Below are 18,162 nucleotides of genomic sequence, written 5' to 3' on the forward strand. Positions count from 1 at the left end.
TCAGCAATCTTCTGCTTCTCAGCTTCCAGAGCCTCCAGTATCTTTGCATGACGAATAGTATGGTCTTCTAGAGCCTGGGGAAAAATGGGCAGTGATTAAAAAAAACCCTAAAAATTTAAAATTCTTAATGCTGTTCATTGAAGTTAAATTTTATGTTCCTGTCATTTTAAAGACTCTCAGAATAAAACTAACAACAGGCACCTGCTATATTGCTAGGAAATCCTTCATTTTCAAACTCTGACATTTTTCTGAGTTTGCTTCAACATTGCAAAGCTTAAAAAATACTGGAATTAAAAAAAGGAACAACTTTTAAAAAATTAAGTCATATTTGTTGCAGCGGTCAGATATATATCAACACCAGCCAGGAACCAGACGTTGTTTACATTAATGCCTGGAGTAATGACTTTTGCCACAGGCAACAGTCTCTAAAGTTTGGTACAGAAAAAAAACCATCCATGTTATATAAGAAATAAAGTCAGCATTAGTTAATCCCCAACATTAATACAACATCATACTCAGAATGCAGACTAAGTATCAGTTCTTCTGCATAAAATCATGTAGAAGAAAAATACTTCAAAGCATTTTCCTTTAAAGTAATTGTTTTAAAAAAAAAAAACTAACAGAAAAAAGCCCCCCCAAACAAATCAGTTTATTGCCTAAAGAGCTGCTTTATTTAAAATTACCTGCTTGGTAGCCAAGGTCTCCATTTCTAAACGTTTCTTATTGAATTGTAGTTCTAGCTCAAGGTTTTGCTTTGCCTTCTCTAGCTCCTGTATTTTAGTTGCAGCTTTTTGATTATTCATTTCTTGAATTTGCTTCTTACGAGATTCTTCTCTCTGATAATAAAAAGGAGAGATGAGAGGAGGAAAACCACTTCTACAGCATTTCTGACCCATCCCTTACACAGATATTAAGGTTTATTTCCACTTCCAACACTTAAAACATGCAGTCCCTACAGCCTACACAGCCCAATGTCAGCAATGAAAGGTTATATCCAACATCACAAGCATCACTGTCTCCCACAGAATGTTTAAAAAATAAGATACATCATCTTTATTATTTTACCATGATGTACATGCTATGCCAATATACACTCTATATTGTAAAAGTGTTGAAAAAACTAACAAAGTAGCATGCCAACTTGGAGAGAAAAAAAGCCATATTAAGTAATATACTGCAGTAATACACTATAGTAATTTAAAAATCGCATGGAATAATTCTGTAGGTATTTTTCTTTGCATGCAAGTTACAATCCCTGGAATAACTCTGAAGGGGATACCTACTTGACAACTTCTTGTGTTACTAAGACTGACTTTGTTATTTTTTAAAGAATGAGGCCTAGCATTCCCTAAAATACTTAGAATATTCAAGACAAAAAAACCCACACCATAAACAAACCAACCCCAACCAAGCACCAAACAGATACCACAGACTACAGTTTCTGTTATTGATATGTTTGATGTAATGATGAGATGGCAACTTACCACCTCTGCTTCCAGTGATTTTATTTTGCTTTCATAAGCTTCTTTTTGTGAGGTCAGCTCTTGTTGAACCATCTCTTTTGCAATTTGGACACTTTGCATCATTTCTTCCTTGGCTTTGAGCCGTGCCTCTTCAATTTCTGATTCAAGACTACAAGTATCATACATTTAGAACGCTGCCTTTAATCTCTTATAGGCTGTATAGAGACTATCAACTTTTTATTCCTATCATGAGGGTTTGTTAAGGTTTTTTTTTTGAAGAACGATTTTCACACTTCACCTATTTTACATTTCATAGGGAAAATGTAGACACTGGTAAATATGAAGGGCATTCCAGAATGTTTAAGTCCACTCTATTTCCATTTTCATTTTATTACATCACTTTCACAAAACTAAGAACTGTAATGGAAACCCACTAAATCACATTAAGATGGGATAAGTAAATTTTAAGTCAGTGAGTCTGGCACTCTGATAACTCCCAGGAATGAAGCAAGTACAAATAACACTTCACCATCTCTCAAATTCTCCCTCATCAGATACGACTTCAGGTTATAACTTCAGGTTCTTCCCATTTTCCTAAGGCATTTATTTTTCAGGGTTTAAATCTCTCTAAAACATCAAAACTAACTTTCAGACTCATATGCTTGGAGAGAAACACAACCCAAGAGATACACTACTTTGAGGACCCATGGAGCTCAGTGTTTCTTTAATCGCGGTCTACATTGTTGGTAAGTGGACTAGCATGTGGTGATTGAACCTTAGAGGTACACTTTCATTTCAGCTAAGTCTAGGACTTCCATTTCCATAACAAATAGAGTTGCTATTTTCCTATTTTCCTTTATTGTGAAATAACTGAAGGTTATTAATTATTTCTTAAACTAATTGCACGGTTGAATTAACAATTGCATTTATCTCAAGAACAAGAAGAACTAATGCTTACTGTGTTCTCTGTGCAATAAGCAGCTCATTCTTTGCAAATTCAAAATCTTTTGGACCATCATGCAAACACGTAGTCCCACAAGAAGGTGTTTTAACTTTCTGAACCTCTGCTGGATGATTAAACCTGAAATAATGGTCTCCTCCAAGGATCACTCGATCACCCTATTGGGAAAAAAAGAATTCTTCTAAAAATTTAAATTTATAAGCAAAAATTTTCAGCACTTAAAACACAGCAGGCAGAGCTAGAAATCAAAGATGAAGAGACAAATATTTACAGTTACAGAGCCTTCTAAGAAAACTGCAGTCTGAAGTTGAAATATTAAAAAGCAAAGAAATTCACACATGCACATATTACTATTACTAAATCAATCACTTACATGATGCAGAACTGTTGGGTTCAAAATGCATTTCCCATTTACATATGTCTTTGCTTCTCTCAATGGAATAATACTTACTTGGCCAACAGCATTTTTTATAACACTGAAAACAAGAAACATTTACAGTATCAGTAGTTCATAATAATTGCAAGTGCTATTTCTTAATAGACTAAAATTCACGCTTTAGAGATTGTGTTCTGTTATTGTCTTTCCAGATGTGTATTGTCTTCATACTATTTAGTCACAACACACACACTGAAGAAATGACAACCTACATTTTGGAAGGGAACCTATACTAAAACTCAGAATCCACTGCTAAAAAATTACTACAATACCCTGAGCATTCCTTTCATAACACTTAATTTCCCAACATATCTGCATCTTTCATGGGTTTAGTAACTGATTAGCTAAGTTTCTTACAGCTTTTTGTCTGCGATCAATTGCACAGAATGCACTTTAAACAATATTTCTGCAGTATGGCCAAGTTGATCTCTATTTTTACTAACGTAAGAACTGTCAAGACATTTCACTTTTTTATTGAACTTAATGTAACAGAGTTATATACCACAAAACATCATTTGATCAGGTCTAATTCATGCAGAAATGCTGCAGAAGATTTTGCTACGTGAATGAGATGAACAAAGAAATTAAACTATCCCAGTTAACAGATTTCTTAGAGGGAACAGAAGGAAGCTGCCTTAATCATTGATCAGTAAAAAAAATATCCCTAAATGTTATTTTCTTGGCTAAAAAACCTGTTTTTTTTACTGCCAGAAGAAAGAGTGACTCCAAAAGAAAGGGAAGAGGGAGAAGAAATTTTAAGTATAAAAATAATACTACATACCAATGGTCATCAGCAATCAGCACTCCAGAAAGCTGGATATCGTGTCTTGAATTTGGTGTACACCTTCCAACTGTAGTTTCTCCTTCTTTGATCATATACAACAGCACCTCAGAAAGTTGAGGATCTTCATTGAGATTGACAAGGTTTGGTAAATGATTGTCCATTTTGAATGCAATTCCAGCTTTCTAGATAAAAGAGAGCTCTGCATAAAAATACAATTTACTTTGTGCATTCAAATATTAAATCTTCCTAAGTCACAGCGGTATGTTAAAAGAATAGTCTTACAGAAACCAAATCTTACAGCAACTCCCATTATTCTACAAGGTTTGCTGATGTTATATTTTCTGTACTATCTCCTATAGAAAGAAAAATGTACCTGCAGTTCCTCTATATCTTCCAGTTTCCTTTTTTCTGCTTGTTCAAATTTTTCTTTCCAGGCCCTTAATATATTAAGAGAAAATAACGCAACATATTAGGAGAAAAATGACAGTATATAAGTCTTGCCATTTCTATTTTAAATTAAGACATTCATGACTGCCTGACCTTTGCATTTCTGCCATGTTCCTCTCCTGCTGGTGCAGTTCTACCCTCAAAGATGTTATTTCCTGCAAATAACGCCTGTATTTTTCACGATCAGTGTTTAGAGCACTTTTCTGAGCTGCCTTCATCCTTTCAATTTCAGCTTTCAATTCTGCATTAGACAAACAGACACACAATTCACATTAGAAATGAAGACAAAATAGGGTGTAGAAATTTCAGTACAATAGTAGAAAATTCATCCTGTTACTCAATTAAAAAAACAAAACACATTTCCCTGTTCCAGGTTCTCAAGTGTAACCTAAGATATCACTTAAACTTTGGAAAAAAAGAGTTCACAAAGAATAATGATATTAAAAGGAAGAAAATCCCAAGTTGTATTAGCCTAGTTGACAAGCGATCAGTCAAACCAACAGATTATTAGTAGTAAGAACTCCTATGAAGCAATAAGTTAAACACATGTGAAAAACCCTCAAAGACTGCAGATGTCCATCTCACCTCTGATTAGCTTCACATTTACATCTTCATTTACTTTAGCAATGTTGATAATTGAACAAGCCTGCTTTGCATAGCGGAGGGTGCTGAGCGTTTCCTCCATACTGCTGGCAGCTGGACTCACTGTAGCAATCATCGTCGTTTGGGAATTCCCACCAAGACTTTCCTTCAACAACCTTCATTTGACAGAAGAATACAAGTCAATCCACTGAGAGAAAAATTCACAACTTCTCAAGCAGAACAGATTAAATTAAAATACCCAGGGTCTTGCTACTTATTTGAGAGGGACTGTTAGCTACTTAAAAAACAAACCAAGGTCCTGTTTGTTCTTCATCTGATGCAACAGGCTAATTTCTTCCTTCCATAGATCATTTGAGAGAAAGAGAAAAGTGATGCCTCGTGAACAGATAAAGAAAAACACAATCTCAAAAAGTCTTTACTTCTATATACAAAAAATTCTTAAGTGTACATACCAAGTAAGGACAGATTCCCGGTAAGGAATGAAAGTTTTCTTTCCATTTTGAAATTGTTTAGAGAGTGCAGAAATAACCCTTCCAAGGGTTAACAGCGACTTATTGATACTCACACCTTCCTACACAAAGCAGAAATAAAAATATTTATAATACAGTTGCATCTTCTTGTGTGATGTTATTGACTGTACTGTTAATTATGCTTGTTCAATGTATGGTGCAGCTGTACCACATTAAACGTTACCACTTATTAACTTATTAAAACAACAATAAGATGCAAAAGCAATCTAGAAGATCTTCATTTGGAAAGAACAAAGACCTTGCCTTTAAAATAAGTGGTGTTAAGAGCAATCAAACTTATGAAGGCAGCTTGAAATAAAGTCTCTTATTAGAAACGCTATTTAATTAGATTCCCCCAAAAAGGGGCAAGACCCAACTCTCTGTGATATTTGATTCACTATTTGCCAAGCCATGCCAATAGTTTTCCCTCACTCCTCCTGCAGGATCATTAGACCTGCATAGCATGGGAAGTGCTGTTCTAAGCAAGATGTGCCATACTGCACAGTGCAAACACCTTCTTCAGGCCACCCACCCTCACGGCAAAATGTGATTTAATACTTATAAGGGCTACATACATCCTTTATAGCTACAGTTCCTGCCCAAGAGTCCCATTAGGTGAGCATGGTTTGGAGTTAAAGGATATTATTAGGAGTCAATCCTTCTCCACAGATTTCCAGTCCTGGTTTACCTTCAGCCTCTCTCCAGTGGTCTGAGCTTTCGCACAGCACTCACTGCCAGCGAGATCAATTAGATTGATGTGACTGGTAAGCCTACGATCACACTGTTCTTCATTCACAAATTCTACCTGGAAAAAAAGGGACATGTTGGCATTCAAACCAAAATAAAAAGCCTGAGGACAAGCAGAAATCTGATAAGGTGTTCACAGTAAATACATCAAAAGTTCCTTCTAATTTTTGGCAGGATATTCTCATGTACATCCCTTGAAGGAGATGAAGTTCAGATTTTAACCACAGAATTAGCTAGCTGTGGCTGACTAACTACATAAGCATAAACTGCAAACTTCTGTGGGTTTGGGTCCGAAGTTTGGTTATTGCAGTTATCCAAAAAACAAAGTCAGTAAGCTGTTACTGACTTAGACTAATCAAGATCAGGTCAGTAGAAAAGGCTCAAGACTAGTTATGATAGAGAAAAATCAACAATCTAGTGGTGAGAATGGCAAGGGGGAAGAAGGAAAGAAGATCAGGAAACTGGAATGAAAAATTAAACCAATCAAGAACAAAAAAACCCCACAAACCAACAAGTTATTTGTGCACAGAGAAAATTGACAGTCTGCAGACTCCTGAGGAGCTCTACCTAATTCACTTCTGTCTTCAGGCTCAACTCAATAAGTCGGGTTTTGTCTTTTAAGCATCTGTAAATCAGATGAGGAGTTGTAGTCCCTATGTCCTAGAGATACATGGGGGAGGAGAGGCATCCTGAAGCAAGGAAACATTTGTTCAGTAAATTGTGTTCAGACTGAGCAGAAACTGCATCTCCTACCATTGACCCAGTCCGTCGCTTGCATGAACTCAGCACAGCTATGCACCTCACACAGCCTAACCTTCTCAGAAGCTGTGTTGGCAACAGTGTGAAATTTGGTCTGGCCTCAATTAGGATTCCTGTTATATCTCAAAACTCACACTGAGAAGCTTGGAACTACTCCTAGATCTGTCAGTCTAGACATATTTATATTGCTGCTATAAATACAAGTAGCACAGAGACACAAGAATCTACTCAAAGCATGTAAAATAAAACAAGTTTTGCTGTGTAGAAAGCCCCATTAAAATGCCCTGTGCTTTTCTCAAAGATCTTCAGGTATATTCTCACAGCTTTCTAGGTAGCACACAAAACAACTTTTTACTACCTCATCTGAGCAGCTATAAAAAGAGAACAACCTGGCAATACCTTGGTTTGCGTCATGACAAGGGTGAAGACAGAATGAGATCTAGAGCTCTTGTCATTCATTACTGTAGCAGCCGTTGCTCTCTGCTTATTTCCTAGTTCAAGCCAACTCTGTAAGAAACGAAAGTTAGGATGTGAAACCAAAACCTGCTTTGGAGTTAATTGAAGATTTTTATGTTTGCCAATAAAGTTATTAACAAAAATCATGACTATATGGGAGGAACAAAAACTTGACTTTAAGAGATAACCATGTGAAAAGGGACACTTAACTGTATGAATCTACTCAGCTCCATTATATAGGACTAGTCTTCATTATCCTTTTACAAAAACAGTTGAAACATCACAGACTACTGGACAGTCTACACTTTCTTGCCATCCATAGAATTTATTTTTCAGCAGTGAAGAAAGGAGCAAGTAGAAATATTTGTATTCTCTTTTAATAACCAAATAACTCTTACCTGAATATCAGAGTAAGAACGAACAACATTCCTAAGGTGGGGGGAAAAAGAAAAGTTTGGGTTCAGACAGTTTTCTTTCTACAGTTTTTCCTGCTGCCTGAGTTCTGAAGCATTTCCCCAGTTACAAACAAAATACAAACACACAATGAAAGCGTCAGTTGTCTTGAGACTTTCACACACTTATTTCACTAGGGCAATACACCACAGGTATGAATTTTTCTAAAACTACATGACACTGAGATCTCGCTTGATTTACTGGTGAGTACACAAGCTTGCACAGAGCCTCAAGATAACTATTGCACTCTTTCTGGATTACACCACACATCTTTTAAAGTAAGAACAGTAAAGACTTACACTGTCAGGCCTTCCACATATGGTCCTAACACTGGATGTTCTCTTACACGAAGCTGGTGAGAATAATTTCAAAATACAAATTATTAGGAGTGCAATAGTTAGATCTGGCACTCAGGACTATCTTAAAAGAAAAAAACATTCTGCAACATAAATCTATTATGTTTCCAAGTTAAGTAGCTTACCTTGAAATTACTGACAAAACTCACTCCTGCTTTAGACAAGACAGTATAGTCTTAATTTCTATAAAACAAGTCCACAATAAGTCTCAAGCTTAGGTTAAAGGACTTAGTTCAACAGCAAGTTGAACATACTGTATCATCTTTATCATAAACTAATATTCAGTTTACAGAAAAGTGGCCAGTATATTGTTCAATGTCAAAGAGCAGAAAATACTTTTTTTGATAAATCAGACGTAATAAATTCCTTCCTACGTACCCTATGTAAGACAAATTTCTTTATGTTTTTTCTTATTCTAACACACAAACACTAAAAACTAGCTAAAAACTAGTTTAACTAGTGATATAGTGATATTTTTATTTGTTTTTTTACTTGATTCCCATTATTTGCAACTAAGTTACTTAGATGGTAAATTAATAATCATTTGCCAATTGTGCATTTTTGTTTACAGAACAGATGCCACTGCTTGGAGCTTATGCATATACTTGTTTCTGTGAGCAACTTACTTGTTTTTTCTGCCCATTTTCAGCTTTAAAGACAAGCAAATCATGGATTTTCTCGTTGTATATTTCAAAGAAGCTCATTTCAAGATGATACAGGATCTAATAAAATTAATAATAAAAGAGGTATTAATATGGTCCACAAAACATTTTCATTATTCTGAGTGAGGGTTGTTATTTTTTATTTCAGCAAGAATACTGAGCTAGAATAGGAATACTATTGAAGTGCATTTTGCTTTGATACATGATGTTTAACAATAAATTCATATTTTTTGAGTTCTATTCTACTGCCTCCACTGCAAGTATGAAGCCCATTGGGATTTATCTTTACTTACATAAATCTTATCTTGTAAGACATGCAATACAGAGAAAAGAATCCTAATCTAGTGATATATTAAAAATATCATGCCCATTTTTTTTTCACATTACTGCCATTAAGGAAGTAAAACAATATTCATTTTGACTGCTTAGCCCTGTTAGTCAGAGCTACTAGCAGAAATAAGATTTGAATCAGCAAAAGAATAAGAACATAAATAAACGGATTAGCACTAAGTTATCAGTTTCCTCATATTCCAATGTGAGGTCAATAGCATAAGCACATCACCTGTTCCTTGTCCATTTGTGCTATTTGATTGAAAAGATCTTCACAAAGTCTTGGAATTATTCCTCGGTCTTCATCAAATCCCATCATCCTGTGGTTACAAAAAACCTGCTAGTTCAGCTTTGTAACTCTCAATAGATACTTTAGCTGTGCATCTCTGCAGTTGACACTCCATATGCTTTTGTGTTATACAAGTAATAAGCAACAGAAATAAATCTGATCTGAGTAGATGCTTATTTAAGCAGGGAGTTGGACAAGATGATGTCTGGAGGTATTTTCTATTTAATCCATTGAGAAATGGGTTGAAAATCTAAGAAAAACCAAAAACCTACAGCAGCTGAAGAGTAAGTCATACTATTAACAGTAAGCCTATAGATGTTTATTATCTTAACATGCATGCATCTTGTACCCTCTGCACACTTCCAGTGTAGTCACATAAGACCCTCTCCACCTCTGGTGCAGCGTTTTCTTGTTGAATTGTGCCATTGCAGACCACCAGTGCACTGGGCTAACTCAGCCACAGCCTAGGGACACACACAGGTGCACAACATAGTCATCAGCATAAATCTGTTATGTAAACTTGACCAGAGGACACAGGTGCTACTGATACTAATTTCAGCCTTCCTTAAAATATCAATGGTTGAATGTAAGTAGTTAAGGGAAAGTAGAAGAAAAAACCTAAACAAAAACACAACAAACCTACCAACATAATATTGCAATCCCGAGTGTATCTTTTCTTTTAGGTCAAGGCTAAAAAAATACTGTGCGTAACAACTGAGTTCACACTTAAAAAGGAAAACCCTACTTCTAAGTTCCGTATCTATTGTAAATTGAACAGAAATACTTCTGGTCCTCAACTACCTATATTAAAAGTTTATACAGCCTCATGGAAATTACAAAACTCAGAACTAATTTCTCTTTAAAGAGTTTTTTTTTCCACTAGAAGTAGTAAGAAGTCAGTGTCAGATAAATAAAAGTATTCTAAAGCTAACTTTGGCTTAATTACTATAGATATTTGTTTAAATATTTTTGTTTTAAAATACACAAAAATATTTTGACAAAATTCTATAACACTGGAATCTATTCCATACAATCTTTTTTCATGATTTTACATGGCATAACAATTGGCTCCTACAGAATTTTGACAATTATCAGGAACTTACGTGTATGATTTTCCAGAACCAGTCTGCCCATAAGCAAAAAGACAAGCGTTGTATCCCTCAAAAGCTCTTTCAAGGAGTGGCACCGCTAAAGCTTGATAAATAACTGCTTGGCTTGCAAAATTAGGACAACACTTGTCAAAAGACCAGAAGGAGAAGTCATAACTGAAGCTGTAAACTTGGTTTGTGGATGGATTTTGTACAGTTGTCTCTGAACCACTCATGCAGATTACAGGGAGTGAGTTTTCAGTTTTCTCTCTGCATGGAAAGGGAGGGATATTAAAAAAAATAAAAAGTATAAGCTACATGCTTTAAGTTAATAATTTCAATCAAAACAAAAAGAAAAAATAAATAGAAAAAGATTGGTGATCATTGTAAAAATATCCGTTTGATGAACACAAAGTATTAAAGATCAAAACACTGTTAATGAATATATAAACAATAGACCCAAATACCTATAAAGTCAATTCAGTTTCTTAATAAAATCTTCATCTTGGTGTTTCATAAGTATCAGCTACTTTCAAAGTATATATTATATCCTTATTGGGTCAATGATTAAACAATTCAAGAAGTACAAAGCAGAAGTCACCATACACTACGAGCAGCAGAAATAAGTCCAGGATACAAACCTGTTACTGAAGGGCCGGACCCGCACAGCCACAATAACTTTGCTGTTTTTCACTTTGAAAACATCTCCCTCAGTTCTACTGCTCTCATCTAAAGCTTCTGTGTTCACTTCTGCTTCTGAACTTCTACTCCCAGGAAGAGAGTTGGAGACACTACGGGTCTTTTTGGCTAAAATTTGAAGATGAGGTGTTTGTTCATTTGAGGCCAATTTGAGAGACGGCTGATCTTGAAAAGTGCTGTTCTTTGGTGTAAGCTTAAATCCTTCTGTTAAACTTTTTGCTGGGGTCCTTGGTCTTTCCAAACTGTTATGTTTTATCATCAAGTGCTGTACCCTTTGCTTTCCAGCTACCTTATTTATATTGCTTTTTTCATTCAGTTCTCCTGATAGCCTATTAATACATTTTGAGGTAACTAATTGTTCTGATTTAGGAATTTCATTTTGAAATTTTGTATCAGCAGTGTCTGTCTTATCTTTTAAACACGTGGAGATACCATTTTTACAGACACCATCAACAAAACCCAAGGAACCCTTGCTTTTCAAGTTACACTGCAATTTGGTACTGGACTGACCCTCAGCTAACTTCAAGTTTGGTTTAACAACATCAGTATCATTAATATTCTGTGGAGGTGTAACCTTGTAATTTCTTTGTGCATCAGCTGGCAAGTTTTCTTTTCTAGGCACAATATTCTGATTGATATTGCTCTTCCCAGTGGAGCCAGTCCTCACACGCCTCCGCAGAGTAAGTCTTTTCTCTGTTTGTAGCTCTTCCGTGCCCTGTGTTGCATTTGTATGCAATGGTTCACTACTGGACACTGGTTTTTTGCTTACTCCAGTTCTCCTCTGAAGTGTTAACCTGCCTTCAGATGTAAAAGTAGTTGATGCATCACCCACTTTTTCACAAGCTGAAATCACATAAGTCCTATTTACTTCCTCAGCCTTATTCTGAGAACATGGAAGTAGACTATTCTTTTCTTCTCCCAACATCCGTGACTTCAGTTGCTGTCCAGATGCTTTCCTGCTGGCAAAGGTATCATTTGAGGAAGGCTTCTGCAAAGTGGCAGTGCATCGTGTCCCAGTAGGGCTTCTGCCAGGAACTGTGTAAATAGGCATGTTGTCTTCCAGCCCGTTAACACTTGGTTTTTAACAAGCACAGCACCTTTCCTAAAGGATCATTTCTAGTTGCTGCTTCACAAGGAATCTGGGAAGACAAAGCAAAAATTTTTTTTATGATGCTCCCATCCAGTGTGAGTTATGTTTTGGTGCATGGGGAGCTCTTTACATACACTGCAGTACTTGCTCCCAAACATAAATAAATAACAATTAGTATCCTGGTTCACCTCCAGTACTTAAAAAAAGAAAAGTCATTATTTTATATTTGAATGACTGCTTCCAACAACAATAGGCTATTTGACTTTATTTACTGAGTTCTATGATTTGTTGCAGAAGGTTAACCAAACATCACAAAGCACCTGTTGGTAAAAAGAATGATCTAACTATTTAGCAACAAAGATGACCATGGATATTTTTTTCGAGTGATCTACTATGATCCTTAAAGTAAGGAAATTCCAGATCATGCCTCCATTCACTCACACCTATTTATACTCTTAGTGTTTCACAGCTAACAGAGTCCAATAGAACAAAAAAATTAACTTTGAATAAGAAGTCTGTGAACATGGAAAGCAGATTCTTTTTCAGGATTTTGATACATAATATAAAACCCACTATCAGAACAAGACAGTTAATAAAGATGACTATTAATAGTACCTTTGGACATTAATTTAGTTCACTCTAGTACATAGGCCCATAGCAAAACAAAAGACATCTAGCCTAGGGGACAGAAAAAATATATAAGATATGTTCCTCATCCTTCCTACATGTAAATATTTTGAAAGCTGTATATATGCAATCTGCATAGGAAAGTATGTTTTCACTGTTGTATCTGCATCATGGATATTGGGTTGCTACAGGTTTGGTATCACTACCCACTGTAGACTTGCCAGCTGCAATTAATTTACTGTTACAAGAAGTCACCTGACTTAGATCCTTAAAAACTGCATCTATCATTAACAACAGCTGTACATGGTCAGGGGAAAAAATGGGAAGCAAGATGAGAGCAAGTGATGTAGAAGAAACCGTTTAACCACTGCTCCAACAGAAGTTTACATTAAATGCTACACTTTTTAAGTTGTAGCTTTCAGAGCACTCGCCGACTTTATGCACTTACATCCACTTCCGCATGTCATGACTGCACACTTTTCACAGCTCGAAAGTTGTGAGGAAAATATCAAAATTTCAAACCAGAGCATATTTATTGCTCAATCCAGCTTGAGACAGGAAACTATTTACGTCACACGAGTTGTAAAATATCAATTTTGTGGCTCCCTCCGGCAATCAGTAAATAGAGAAACACGGCCGTAAGCCATGAATGGTTTCAGTGTTTTCTGAAAAGTCCACCCTTCCCGTGCAGCTTTAACACAAGTCCTGTAAGAAAGTTCTGCCCTCTCCTTACCATAGCTGTGACTTGTGAACACACATAAAGTTTTTCTGTAGAACAGTGAAACTCCCCATTGAGAGCTCTTTCATTCTAAAATAAGGAACGACGTCCAGTTCGAGAGAGCCGAACTCAGAACGAGAAGTACACTCACCCCTCGTTTTTAAAGGATTACAATCACCAACCAGAGATGAAACCCACGCGCTCAAAGCTGGGTGAAGACGCAGCTTTGGGTACAGGCAGCTCCATTATCCCTCAGCAAAGCTCCTGTCCGTCCGTCCGTCCGTCCGTCCCTCCCTCCCAGCCGAGGCCCGGCAGAGCCCGCGGGGCCGTGTCATGGGCCCGCCCGCACCGACAGGGCGAGGAGGCGGCAGCGCTGCCCGCAGCCCTGCGGCTCCTAAAAGCCCTCCCGCGGAGGGGCAAGCCCCGCCGGGACGCGGAGGGACCCCGTGTGTCCGCCCCATCCCGCCCGGTCCCGCCCGGCCCTCACCTGCGCGCGGGGCCTCCACAACCGCCGCCGCCCCGTTTGAACGCGCCGGGCGCGCGCCATTGGCTGCGCGAGGCACCGCCCCGGGACCCGCCCCGCGGCACCGCCCCCGGGCCGCCAGGGGGCGCCCCTGCGCGGGGACCGGCGGGAAAGGCGAGCGTTGGGAGCGCGGACCGTGAGGGACTGGAGCGTGGGGCCAACACCCATCTCCACCCGCTCCGTACGGCCCACACAAACCTTGGGAGTGCAGTCACACCTCACTGCCACGGATATCCAAGGGATGAGTGGAAATGGGAGAAAATGGGTGGGAAAGGAACTAAAATAACTCATAACGGCCAGGACACTTACACAATGCTGGCACTCCAAGCAACACCAAGGGAAGAAGTGAAAATGGGGTGCTGGGCAAACAATGGATCTGCCCATGAAAGATCCATTGAATTAAAATATGTTATACTAAACTATCTAAACCCAGTAACAATGAAAAATCTTGCTATAGCATAACCAGGTCACTGGTACAATTTCACTTTTACAAAACCTGCACTCGCATTTTGTTCCTGGGGCAAACATGGTGTAGAACTATTGCTTGATCTTATGATTGACAGAGAAATCATGGAATTCGTGTAGGGCAGGGTGCCCAGGGGTAGAGGTGTGTGCAGTTCTAAATATGTGCATGCCTGAGCTAAGTTTGCCTGCAGCAGCATTACACAAAAACAGTCTATGGGCAGGAGTGGGTTATTTCAAACAAGAGAGAAAAATCAACAAATTCCAACTCTAAAGGAGACGTTGTTTTGATATGATGCCAAACTGAAAGTAACACTTAAAGCATGACGACAGTTTTACACATTGTGGTGAATTATGTTGAAGGGAAAAAATGTTGTAAACTGTCAAAGGAATTCAACACTCATAACGTGCCTTTGGACAGGCCACAACTCTCATTTGAGCTTGTGTCTACAATTCAAGATTGGCATCAAATGGCCATATTCAACAACACTCATCCCTGTGTCTCCTCACATTTACAACAGGGTGCCACATTCATATCATCTGTCCTGCAGCATGTAAGACCTACTGTTTTAATTTCTAGTTGAGGAAATTAAAAACAACAGTAAACTACTAAGCTGTTTTGCCACCAAAGTCAATTTATCCCCTTGCTGTCTTTGGCCATACAATGCATAGGGCTAATGCTTAACTACCTGCAACATCTCAGTCTGCCAAAAAGGGATGATGCGTCACAGCACCACAAAAGGTCTGATGAAACTAATTTCTCAAGCCTTAGTCTCAAAGGAAAAAAAAAAAAAAAGAGGAAAGTTCTGATTATGACCTCTCATACTTCAGATGGGAAATCATACAACACTATCTCAATACAGTTTTAACCTCACTTCCCCCAAAAAATGAAGGAGTATCTGATGTCAGAGCATGGCAAGTTCTGCTCAAATAATATGACCATTTATACATTAATTATGTTTCACTAAAGAACAACACAAATTTCTTATGTGTTTTATCTTACATCTCTACAACGAAGCTCCGCTAATAACCAAGTACTGCTGCTACTGTAAAGTGTTTGAGTAGAACATCCCACTGGTTCACAGGCACTAAAGGAGAAACTAAACTACCAGTATTCTTTACAAACAAAACTTGAATATGTTCATAAGAAAGCCCCAGAGAGCACACTGAGAATCTGGAGAAATGTTCCCAGTGGAAGATTTTATGTAAGCTAACAGGAAGAGATTTTCAGAGACTAATCTGTCACCAATTTTTAATGGTTTAAAACGGTGTCCTTTGCAAAGATCTTGTCTCAATATAATGACATAAGAATTACCAGAAGAGTATGTCTCACAAGAAGTCTGAAACTATCATGCAGAAATACTAGAACAAAATAAAAGGTATCTTCTCAGTTCGTGTTGCAAGCAAGACCAAAGACTACTGGTTATAACAGGGTTACAGAGTATTTTTACTAGGCACTACTGTAATTCAAACACACAGCCTGTATTTCAAAATAAAGATGAGATAAAAATGAGCCTCCTTAAAAAACTGACAAACTTCTTTAAAAAAGGCAATACACAAACCATCATTTCATGTTTATTTTTAATCATACTTTCATTGTAATTACATAACTATAAATATATCTTTATTACCTCTGAGAATTATTTTTCTTGTGTTTTCTAATAATGTCCATAATATTATCTCCTGTTACAAAGCTATTTTGTAACTGTTTAAGTCTCTGTTGTTCCCTTCTCTTTTGGTCATGCAGATATGGGGAATTAAGCAGCTGTGGGGGAAGAATGGTGCCTGTAGGTTTTACTCTTTTTACAACATCCCAAAAGAGCTTCTTGCTGTTGTTATTGATAAAAGTAATTGCAGTTCCACTGTGACCCAACCTTCCCGCTCTTCCAACCTGAAAAAGCATGAATTAATTTTAAGTTATCAATACTAAATGGAAGTCCTTCAAATAGCCCTAAAGTTTATTTTCTGTTATAAAACAGTAAGTAGCCTAAGTGACAGGGTCAAATCTCTAACACAAAGTTACTTACAAAATACTTCCTGAATTCAGGATATGTAGATCTGAAGCTTTAGCTTAAATGCATCTAAAGTTATTACTTGCTTATGGGACATACCAGAAGTCCACTATTGATACTGAGACATGTGACACAGCCTACAGGCAAAAGCTTATAGTAGATCTGATCCAAATAAAATGTTATTCAAAAATCTTTATTACAGAGATGTCACATACATGTATCAAGTACAATATGTACCAGCACGGCCATAAAAATGCCCTTTACTTTCTATGTTCTAGTAACTTTAAATTATTTGCCAACAATGTTTATGACTAGTTTCCTGACTATTTCATGCATATCCCACACTGCAGACAAACTGCAGCAGATAGAGGGATATTCGGCCTTTCTTCACACAGATAGTAAAAATGGTAAACTTTGCTTTCTATAGACACAAAATTCTACAAGAGTACAAAACAGAAAGAATAATACTGCAAAAATAATTGACATAAAAACACTCTTCTAGGTTTTAGTAACTTATATAGATGAGAGACAAGAGCAGTGTTCTAGATTTTAGTAATTTACATAGGAAACTTATAGAAGAGATATCCCACATCTTTCTTTCTTTTCCTAAAAAAATCAGTATTCTGAAGAGGAAAATAATCTTTCTTTTTACATTTAAATTTGAATTTCCACAGGTGGATATCGTATTGATATACTTTTCAAATAAGGTTTTAGCAATTTATTTATTTACCTGGTGTACATATTCATCCATACTTGAAGGCATATCAAAATTCACTACCAGTTTGACGTTGACAAGGTCAAGCCCTCGTCCAAGGACTCCAGTACTTACTATAACTTCATACTTCTCTTGAAGTAATCCCTGGCAAGGGAGGAACAAATAAAAATTAGTTCTTTTTAGCTCATTTTTATTTTGAACTGCTCCAAGCATAGGCTAAGGGCTAGTGTGTAAGAACAGTGTAAGAACACAGCAAGTGGGATTATTCTATTGTAGAAAAGATAATGGCTCCCCTGTATTCTTGATTTAAACAGGAATATAATCCACAGAGATAATTCAAGAGAAATCAAAACCACAATTTTAACTCTAAAAAATAATCAGTTTAAGATAATGCATTTAAATTTCAATTTCTAAGCAAATAACCTAGGAAATAGTCTCCAGTATTTATCTACATTTAAAATGGCATTATTATCTTCAGTTTTGTTTGGCCCCATCTGTCTCCCCCAGCACTACCCCAGGTATTACTGCAGAAAAGCAGTCAATTATGACTTCAGTCATTCAAGTGAAGCCACCTTAAAAAAAATGGCCTTTTAAAAATCTACCAAAACTCCCGTAACTTCAGGAGGCACAAACCTGTAATATGTCTGTTCTTTCCACCTGAGACTTTTCAGAATGCATAGCTGTGCACTGCAATCCTGTAATCTTATGAACAGCATCACTCAACAGATCTGCTCCTAGTTTACAGTCCACAAACACTAACACTGGAGGCTTGAAAAGCTTCTCATCCTGTAAAATTAAACAGTTCGTATAAAAAGGTAACCATTGGAAACCACTGGCTGCCCATCATCAGCATGGATTAAATTTCTTCTGCTCTTTATCTCCAACATTAACAAGACTTTCAGATGAACAGATGTTTCTAGACTTTAGATAAGAACAAGATACCAGCCATGAAACTTTACAAAGCTGTACATTA

General features: G+C 37.1%; 2 protein-coding genes across 5 annotated transcripts in view; both read right to left on the bottom strand.

Annotated features, from left to right (window-relative positions):
• Positions 1–13,892, bottom strand: part of KIF14 (kinesin family member 14) — a 22,360-nt gene extending 8,468 nt beyond the window's left edge. The window contains exons 1-19 of the mRNA XM_017832878.1: positions 13,676–13,892; positions 10,985–12,181; positions 10,359–10,613; positions 9,199–9,286; positions 8,601–8,696; positions 7,918–7,970; positions 7,564–7,594; positions 7,109–7,216; positions 5,892–6,008; positions 5,147–5,265; positions 4,677–4,849; positions 4,185–4,332; positions 4,018–4,081; positions 3,642–3,826; positions 2,798–2,900; positions 2,422–2,582; positions 1,485–1,632; positions 684–836; positions 6–74 (exon numbers count right to left, since the gene is read on the bottom strand). Of these exons, the coding sequence (XP_017688367.1) occupies positions 6–74; positions 684–836; positions 1,485–1,632; positions 2,422–2,582; positions 2,798–2,900; positions 3,642–3,826; positions 4,018–4,081; positions 4,185–4,332; positions 4,677–4,849; positions 5,147–5,265; positions 5,892–6,008; positions 7,109–7,216; positions 7,564–7,594; positions 7,918–7,970; positions 8,601–8,696; positions 9,199–9,286; positions 10,359–10,613; positions 10,985–12,093 (3,180 nt within the window). The 5' untranslated portion in view covers positions 12,094–12,181; positions 13,676–13,892. The remainder of the gene's footprint in view (positions 1–5; positions 75–683; positions 837–1,484; positions 1,633–2,421; positions 2,583–2,797; positions 2,901–3,641; positions 3,827–4,017; positions 4,082–4,184; positions 4,333–4,676; positions 4,850–5,146; positions 5,266–5,891; positions 6,009–7,108; positions 7,217–7,563; positions 7,595–7,917; positions 7,971–8,600; positions 8,697–9,198; positions 9,287–10,358; positions 10,614–10,984; positions 12,182–13,675) is intronic.
• A 1,993-nt stretch (positions 13,893–15,885) lies between these two features.
• Positions 15,886–18,162, bottom strand: part of DDX59 (DEAD-box helicase 59) — a 23,817-nt gene continuing 21,540 nt past the window's right edge. For all 4 annotated transcript variants that reach the window (XM_017832958.1, XM_017832954.1, XM_017832957.1 and 1 more), the window contains exons 6-8: positions 17,823–17,975; positions 17,205–17,333; positions 15,886–16,353 (exon numbers count right to left, since the gene is read on the bottom strand). In XM_017832958.1, coding sequence (XP_017688447.1) covers positions 16,090–16,353; positions 17,205–17,333; positions 17,823–17,975 — 546 coding nt within the window. In that variant the 3' untranslated portion in view covers positions 15,886–16,089. The remainder of the gene's footprint in view (positions 16,354–17,204; positions 17,334–17,822; positions 17,976–18,162) is intronic.

Source organism: Lepidothrix coronata, unplaced genomic scaffold, assembly GCF_001604755.1.
Source record: "Lepidothrix coronata isolate B3197 unplaced genomic scaffold, Lepidothrix_coronata-1.0 Scaffold209, whole genome shotgun sequence".
Lineage (NCBI taxonomy): Eukaryota > Metazoa > Chordata > Aves > Passeriformes > Pipridae > Lepidothrix > Lepidothrix coronata.